The sequence below is a fragment of the Limulus polyphemus genome, unplaced genomic scaffold (genome assembly GCF_000517525.1).
Source record: "Limulus polyphemus unplaced genomic scaffold, Limulus_polyphemus-2.1.2 Scaffold2620, whole genome shotgun sequence".
Taxonomy (NCBI): domain Eukaryota; kingdom Metazoa; phylum Arthropoda; class Merostomata; order Xiphosura; family Limulidae; genus Limulus; species Limulus polyphemus.
Window position 1 is genome coordinate 111,455 of NW_013668230.1, and position 8,803 is coordinate 120,257.

The 8,803-nt window shown below is 35.5% G+C and overlaps 1 protein-coding gene across 4 annotated transcripts in view; it reads left to right on the forward strand.

The window, feature by feature from the left end:
• The window catches only part of LOC106467456 (solute carrier organic anion transporter family member 3A1-like), a 159,373-nt gene that overhangs the window by 107,684 nt on the left and 42,886 nt on the right, over window positions 1–8,803 (forward strand). For all 4 annotated transcript variants that reach the window (XM_013927810.2, XM_022395651.1, XM_013927807.2 and 1 more), the window contains exon 2: window positions 5,529–6,562. In XM_013927810.2, the coding sequence (XP_013783264.1) occupies window positions 5,554–6,562 (1,009 nt within the window). In that variant the 5' untranslated portion in view covers window positions 5,529–5,553. The remainder of the gene's footprint in view (window positions 1–5,528; window positions 6,563–8,803) is intronic.

Here is an 8,803-nt window from a genome sequence, read left to right on the forward strand (position 1 = left end):
CGGATATATAAGAGGGGACAACGTGACGCGGTAAGGTGTATAGATAGTCAGTGTGTAATTGATCTGCGGTCAGAAGTATTATTGACGTTAGTTGATATAGCGCGATTGTTGAAGTTGAGTGTATCGGTAGTTATATTCGGAAAGAATAAACCAGTTTTATTAAGTAAAGACTTGTGTCGCTTAAGTTTCGTCGGAACGAAGTTACGGAAAGTTAATTAACAAACGGAGACGTAACAATATAATTAATTTCTGACAAGTTAAGGTTATCAGTTAGGCTTAAGAAACTATTTCGATTTGGAATTGAGATTTAGTGTGACACGTTTAATATTTAGGAAACTTAATGCAAACTAAATTAAGTAAACTATATAACACTCATCAGTTCTTCATCTGTTTCTGAACTGTCTTACATAGAAGCAGATATATTTCATACTAGCATAAGTTTAAAAATGTCTTTACATACAAAAGAGTTTCGATCTAACGAAACTGAAAAAAAAAATCATTTGTTGCGTTAACAACTTACTGTATTATTATATGTTGAATCTTGAAACATTTTAAAAACATTGATATCTAGTAGCTTTATTTGCCAGCTATGTGTTTGCCCTTTTTTACTTCAGTTAATGCCCAATTCTTTGTATATTTGCTCAGCGCTACTTAATAGTTCATATTTAAGAGTTATTTGTTTGATCTTAAAGAAGTTTCCAGAAACATAGTTTTAATCAACGACAAAAAAGCTCAGCACTCTGTATGTGTGTTTTTAGTGTTTCACAGTTAATGTCTAATCTTAGTGAAGTTTCCAGAAACATAGTTTTAATCAACGACAAAAAAGCTCAGCACTCTGTATGTGTGCTTTTAGTGTTTCACAGTTAATGTCTAATCTTAGTGAAGTTTCCAGCAACATCACAGTAACCAATGAAAAAAAAAAGTTCAATACGCTGTTTATTTGTTCTTATTAATGTCTCACTGTTAATATTTAATCTTCGAAACATAACATTAACACAAGCGAAATAAAAAAATGACCACCATTCTGTTACCTACTTAGTACTACTATTAGTTACCTGTTTAATCTTTGATAAGATTTCAAATACACCGACATTTAAAAATAGAAACGATGCTCAGATTTCCGTCTGCCTATATACGACGACATAACATTTTTTGAGTGGTTATTTTACACCCCACAACACCGAGAAATGTAGAAAACTAGGGTTCCAAAATACGTAGTTTCAAACTATTTTGAAATGGAAAGAATATAAACGTACGTGAAACGACCGACAAATCACTTATTTACTAGTTACTTATTTAGAGTGACTTTTCTAAGTCTGAGATTGCTAACCACCACGTAAAATCGTTTCAGTGAGACTAAAAACTAAGAACTAAGGAAATGTGTCTTTAGCTCCATTTTGTGGTAAAACATCGATATTAATAAATACTGTTCATACTGCTTCTGTCTTCCAGTACTTTTGTTCAGTTGTGGTCTAAACATAGATTTTGTACGTGTATCAAAATTTAATATTGTTTGTTATTAAGCACAAAGCTACACAAAGGCCTATCTGTGCTTTGCCCACCACGGGTATCAAAACCCAGTTTCTAGCTGTATAAGTCCGGCAGACATTCCGCTGTACCACTGGAGAGGGGGGGGGGGCAAAATTGAGCTGGTAATAACTTTTTAAGAGCAATAGTTAAAAATATTTGCAAAATGTTGATATTGTTCTGATTGCTTCCGCTAAGGTAATTTAATGATAAATAGTTGAACTTTCATACAAAATAAGAACATATTCTGCGGTTGTAATATTAAGCCCATGGTAACTGACTTCTGTGAACCGGAAAACAAAATAACATACCGTTGTTTTGATTCATTTCCTGATTTCGACTGTAAGGAGTGTTGACTCGAAGGCTATACTTATTTTTATTCTTATGCTTTTTTGAGCTGGTTTTTCATGGCCATATTTGAACGTTCTGGGAAGTTATTGGCGAAGACTGAAAGATTTGTCCTTGGAGTTAAAGAACATTAAGTACAGTGTTTACATTCTACGTCTGTATTTTCCGCGTCTGAAAGAGGATGCAAGGTGAGGCAAAAAAGCAAAAAAAAAGAAGAAAAAACGACAACAACTTTGTGACAATTTAAAAAAATTGTGGACTTAAAACTTTTCTAGCATGTGTCATTAACGCACGTGACAGCTAGTTTGCTATTGAGGGAAAAAAAACGAAGTTTTGACGTTTCGCTTTGAGATGTTGTTTTAGAAGGTGGATCTAGACCTTGCTCATTGTCAGTTTAAGTTTAGAACGCGTGGATGATATTGCTAATGTCACGGGACACGAGTGTAAAGCCCCCAGTGGCACAGCGGTATGTTTGCGGAATTACAACGCTAAAATTCGGGTTTCGATACCCGTGGTGGGCTGAGCACAGATAGCCCATTGTGTAGCTTTGTGCTTAATTTCAAACAAACAAACGAGTGTAAAAGTTTTTGCATAACGATGTAGGATTTTTGTTTTGTGTTTAGTATAAATAGTTAAGATGATTGTTTATTTGATGTTAAGCACAAAACTACACAATGGGCTATCTGTATTCTATGTTGTATGTCCGAAGACAAACCACTGTGCCACTGGGGGGGGGGGGCAACACTAGTTTATTACGTTGTTTCATATGTATCACTGCAAATGTAAGACAGCTGAAAGTATCACGTGTTGACAATCTATATTTGTATAAACTATAGAAGACAAATATATTTACGTGCAGTAATACTAATACTTTTATAAAGATTATTTTGAATTGTGAGATATGTTTGGGGAATTTCTGTTAGCCTGAATTTCCTAAGCTAGCTCTACTATTGCATAGTAATTGCTCCCCAGTGGCTCAGCGGTAGGTCTGAGAGCTCGTAACGCTACACACTGGGTTTTGACACCATGGTGGTGGGCAGGGTACAGATAGCCCGTTGTGTAGTTTTGTGCTTAACAACAAAGCAAACAAACAAAATGCAACTACTTTTAGAATCACAGTCAAACAGATCGATTAGGGTACCCAGCTGATTATTCAATGTAATTTAATCGTTATCAGTTTATAACTTTTTGTGTTGTTCGTCTTTTTTATTTTAACTCCCAAACTGTCCTACAGGTAACTAATTTGCGTTAGATTCAGTATATTCTAACCAATGTGATTAAAAGCAGGATTGATTGCAGCATTTAGTCAGATTAAAATTAGGCTTGACTTCAGCATTTGGTTAGGTTAGAACTAGGCTTGACTGCAGCATTTTGGTCAGATTGAAATTAGACTTGACTGCGGCATTTTAGTAGATTAGAATTAGGTTTGACTGCAGCATTTTCATCAGATTAAAATTATGCTTTACTGTAGTATTTGGTCAGATTAAAATTAAGTTTGACTTCAGCCTTTGGTTAGGTTAGAACTAGGCTTAACTGCAGCATTTTGGTCAGATTAAAATTAGGGTTGACTTCAGCATTTGGTTAGGTTAGAACTAGGCTTGACTGCAGCATTTTGGTCAGATTAAAATTAGGCTTGACTGCAGTATTTGGTCAGATTAAAATTAGGCTTGACTACAGTATTTGGTCGGATTAAAATTAGGCTTCACTGCAGTATTTGACCAGATTCCCCCTTAACTAATCAACACTTAGCGAACTTAACATCAGAAATCTATAAAAGTATTGTATCATAACTATCTCCTTTTTTTTCTTTTTGTCTGTCACGAGTCTCTGTTCGGAACTCGTTATGTAATCTGGCTGTTCCATTTTTGTCGGCAATTCCCAATTCAATAATTTTGAACATTTTGGATGGTTCCATGAATCCAACTGTACAATCCATCTATAATTATTATAATACACGCATAATAGTTTGTATGGCTCATTTCAATCCACATCTTAACACTTTTTGTATTGGCTCGATTTTACTGAAATTTCGACACATGTGATGAAAATACATTTAATATATTTATTGAGGCTCTGTCTTTACAATGCATACCTTTTAGAGTCTCTAGAAAAGTAAAGTCCGACACTAGTTGCTAGTTGATAAGTATAATTCAGTAACGACAACATCAACTTATTGAAATTTTCAAAATATAGAAGAGGTTTATGAACCGCTGATCCGACTTGGTGTATAGCAGCCAAAAACCTATGTAAAATTCCTAACATAGAGTGGCGACAAGTGTTTGTTTGTTGTTGTTTTGTACCACATTTCCCTTAGTTAGTCTGTTGCTGATTTCAGTTCAACAGATATGCAACGCGATTTTAATTATATTTCTTAGGCTTAGTGAGCTTCGTTTGTTTAAACGTTTCTATATTATGATACAGAGTTGCCCAACAGTTGGCGGTTAGCGGTGTTGACTAGCGCGAAATTCAACAAACAAACAACTATTATGATACTAAATTCAAAATATTTAAACAGTAGTCATGATACTAAATTCAAAATATTTAAACAATTATAACTACATGGATACACATTTTATTTTAAATTATTTTTAATCAAAATATTAATTTATCCGTGTTCATAAGTTATTCATAATTATTTGTATACAGTTGTTATTTATATTGTTATTATATTGTTTGAGACATTGTTTTCATGACGTATTTAGCTCGGATTTTCTTTTTTGATCCAATGATTCGTTGCTTTTTGTGAAACCCCACTGCATTCAATGACAGTAAAAATATTTCTTCTTTTTTTTACGAAATAATACATTATATCATTAAATGTACCGAAATTTACAAGCAATTTTTGTCATAATAAATGCATTTGAAAGTTTCTTAAGCACGCAAGAAGACATTTTGACTTTTATTATTATTTTTTATTTACCATTAGCTCGATGATAATCAAATATTATATATTTAATTTCAAAAGAAATAATAACAAATAAATAAGAAAATGTAAGTTTGCGCTTTTTTGTGTGTGTGTTCAAGAATAAACTTTTTAAATCATCAAATGATAACTTTTTTCACTTGTACTAAGGCTACTCGTTTTTACTGATGGAATAACAAATTTTTCATTTACTAAAAACAGCAAGAACGAAATATTAATTTAGTAAATTTCCGTTGTAGATTCTAAATTTGCTCAAAACTACCTTGCTAACATTTTTACTTAGATATACAAACGTCTTTCATACGAAGTCAACCCAGTATTCTAGCAATATATATAATACGAAGTCAACCCAGTATTCTAACAATATACATAATACAAAGTCAACCCAGTATTCTAGCAATATTTATAATACGAAGTCAACCCAGTATTCTAACAATATATATAGTCTGATTGAAGGTCAAATCCAAAGATTTTCTCTTTTTTTTAATTACATTTCTGGTGTAAGGGATTCATGTCAACCAATAAGACGACACGAAGAACCAGTTTTGGTGTCCTGTAACGAGGTTGATAACAGCCGATTTGCTTAGACTTTTGTATAATGCTAATTATCATATATTGTAATGTAGTACTGACACTCATCAATACGTTATTTTAATGAACCCGGGTGTTTAAATTGAAAATATTTTTGAAAATATTGTAAATTTGACCAGATATGTTTATTATATTTCAGAAAAGTCATCCATGAAGTCTAAGGTATGTACAGGTGGCGCTCATTGTTTCTAAGAATGAAGACTGACAATAAAAACGACCTCGATAACGAGGGTATTAGACCCATGAGCCCAGATGGAGAGAATCCGGGTTTGAACGGTGTAATTGTTAATGGTGGACATAAAGTTACAGCTGTGCATCACGAGGAAAGTAGCACCAGACTTCTTCAGGCATTTAATGAAACAGGAGGTGCAGTAGAAGAAGTGAATTGCGAAGAAACAGAAAAGTATTATTGTGAGCTATGGTCCTGTCGACCAAAATGGCTCCAGCCTTTCGCTAATAAGAAAGCGTTCCTTGTAGTGTTCTGTCTCACCAGTGTCCTTCAGGGCATGTATTACACATACTTTGTCAGTGTTCTAACTACAATAGAAAAACGCTATCAGATTCAAAGCAAGACAGCTGGTATTGTAATGTCAGCCACAGAAAGTGGACAGATAGGTGGCGCTTTGTTGTTAACCTATTATGGTGGACTAGGGCATCGGCCACGATGGATAGCCTGTGGGACTTTGTTGTGTGCAATAGCATGTTTTTTGTGTTCCGCTCCTCACTTTCTTTTCAGTGAGGAGTTCTTTGTATCGCCTTCTCTCAGGAATGACGATAACAGCTCCTCGTTAACTGTACGTCAGCTGCATTCTGAGTTGTGCCATGTAGCCATTCAACAGTCGTCGACTAAACCTCCTTCCTGGGAAGATTCATCTCACGCCATTGAAGGTTTGACCTCCACCATGTCCTCCAACAGTTCCATCAACCAGTACGTTCAGTCTTCAGATAATATTTCCTATCCCGTTCCTCAAGCGGAACCCTACTGGAACCATGGAGGGAGTTACTGCGACACTTCCGACGCACCGGCGCAGTACAAAAGAGTTACCAAAACAGTTCTTGCCATTTTCTTTGTGAGTCTTCTCTTCATAGGTATTGGTGCCATGGCAGTGTATACTCTGGGAATCCCATACATAGACGATAATGTAGCTACTAGAGAATCGCCACTATACTTTGGTAAGTGAGTCACTGTTTTTTATTAAGTAAATAATCGAATTAACCTTGGTTAAATAATAAAACATATTTTTAATGTTTAGCTCAGGGACCAAAATTCCCCTTTATTTACTGTCTCCACAACTTCAAACTGATAAATAGATTTTTGGTCACCAGTGAGAAATGTTTTTTTTTAATTTGTTTGTTTAATTAAGCACAAAGATGTACAATGGGCTATCTGCGTTTTGCCAATCACAGGGGTCAAACTTAGAATTTTAGGGTTATGAGTCCTCTAGCTTATTGCTGAAGCTCTGTTTGTTTTTTGTTTGTTTTTGAATTTCGCGCAAAAAGTTAAGCACAAAGCTACACAATGGGCTATGTGTGCTCTGCCCACCACGGGTATCGAAACCCGGTTTCCAGAGTTGTAAGTCCGCAGACATGCCACTGTGCCACTGGGGGACATTTTCGATGTAGATATGTTACGAGGAAAATAAAGATATGGAGCATGTAGTAATTTATCAAATGTAAAAGTATACCGAATTTCTCAAAATTGAACAATAGTATTTTCACGCCGTCAAGCTTAGAATATTTGTGAACATTTTATATTACGCTCCCCATCAGAGCTTCAGGTGGTTAAGTCACTCGACTCGCAATCTGAGGGTCGCGGGTTCGAATCCCCGTCACACCAAACATGCTCGCCCTTTCAGCCGTGGGAGCGTTATTATGTGACGGTCAATCCCACTATTCGTTGGTAAAAGAGTAGCCCAAGAGTTGGCGGTGGGTGGTGATGACTAGCTGCCTTCCCTCTAGTCTTATACTGCTAACTTAGGGACGCTAGCGCACAAACAAACAAACATCGATAACTTTGTATGATGACTGTTCATACTTAACTTAATAGAGCATATATAGGAAGGTTGTACAGAGTACAGAGTTATAAACTGACGTACCTCTTCAACAAAAGGGGGAAGACATAAGGGTTTCTGAGGGTGACATGGGGAGGTCACACTCGGAAGGCCTTCCGTTTCAGCTCCACATATCAACCGGACTAGTTTCGACCAGTGATGGTATTCGTATAAGCAACGTATAAGTTTATTTATTTATTTTATTTTTTTTAAAGAAAGGGAAAAGAGAGAACGTTACTGAAAACAACTCTGAATATTTTTGTGGGACTAATTTTAATTTTTTATAATGCTGTCACTGAATTTTATTAACTTCAAATTTCATTATCACAGTGGTTAGGACGATCGACGTACAATCTGCAGATCCCGGGTTCGAATACCATCACTGAACATCCCCGTTCTCTCAGTCGTATGAGCGTTACAATGTGACGGTCAATCCAAATATTCGTTATTAAAGAGTAGCCAAGGAGTTGGCGGTGGATGTTGATGACTAGCTGCCTTCCCTTTAGTCTACTACTTCTAAATTAGGAACGGCTAGCGCATATAGCACTCGAGCAGCTTTGCGCGAAATTCAAGAAAGAAATTAACAAATCGTCATCACAGACCATTTAACTTTGTCTCTTTTCTCTGTCAGCTATTTTGTTTTGCTTCTTAACGATTTTGTGAGACACATTTTTTTAAAGTAATTGTTTTAGTTGTGTTGTTTGATTATTTTTTAAATACATTACCGATCTTATTTCATATTATTCAAATCCACCCATTTTGACAATTTTTAACACGTAATGCATACATCCGGGGTACAAATTTTTTCTCAGTCCCACGGGGCTATTTAAGCCGAAAAAAAAGATAATTGGCTAAACATTTTTGCATTGATTCTCTAATAACGTAACGGAGCTAAATCCGGGGTCTTCCTGAACCTACTGGATGGAGGATCTGTTGAATATATTCAACGTATCAATGATGGTAATTTAGGTAGTAATTTTGATCTTGAACCTGAGAAACGTTACGAATGTTTCAGAAAGGTTGGGCAATAAGGTCTGTTCAAGGAAAAACGTATGGAAAAAAGTATATTCAACGTTATATAGACGATGTGAAGCAAATGTATGATGATGGAAATGTAAGTAATAAAAAAGGGTCCTGGTTGCATGCTTGAAAAGTTGAAAATGAAATACCTCTCTACATTGGATCTACCATTTTACAACGAGATTCTTTCGGCAATCAGCACTTCCATTGCAAAAGAAAAAGAGCAGCAAATGGCCAACTTTCAACTCGTATATGTCTTCCAGACGTGCTTTCCAGTATCATCAATGATATTATTGATCAAAAGAAAACATTGTACCAAAGGGATCCTATGCAGTGGTCCTAG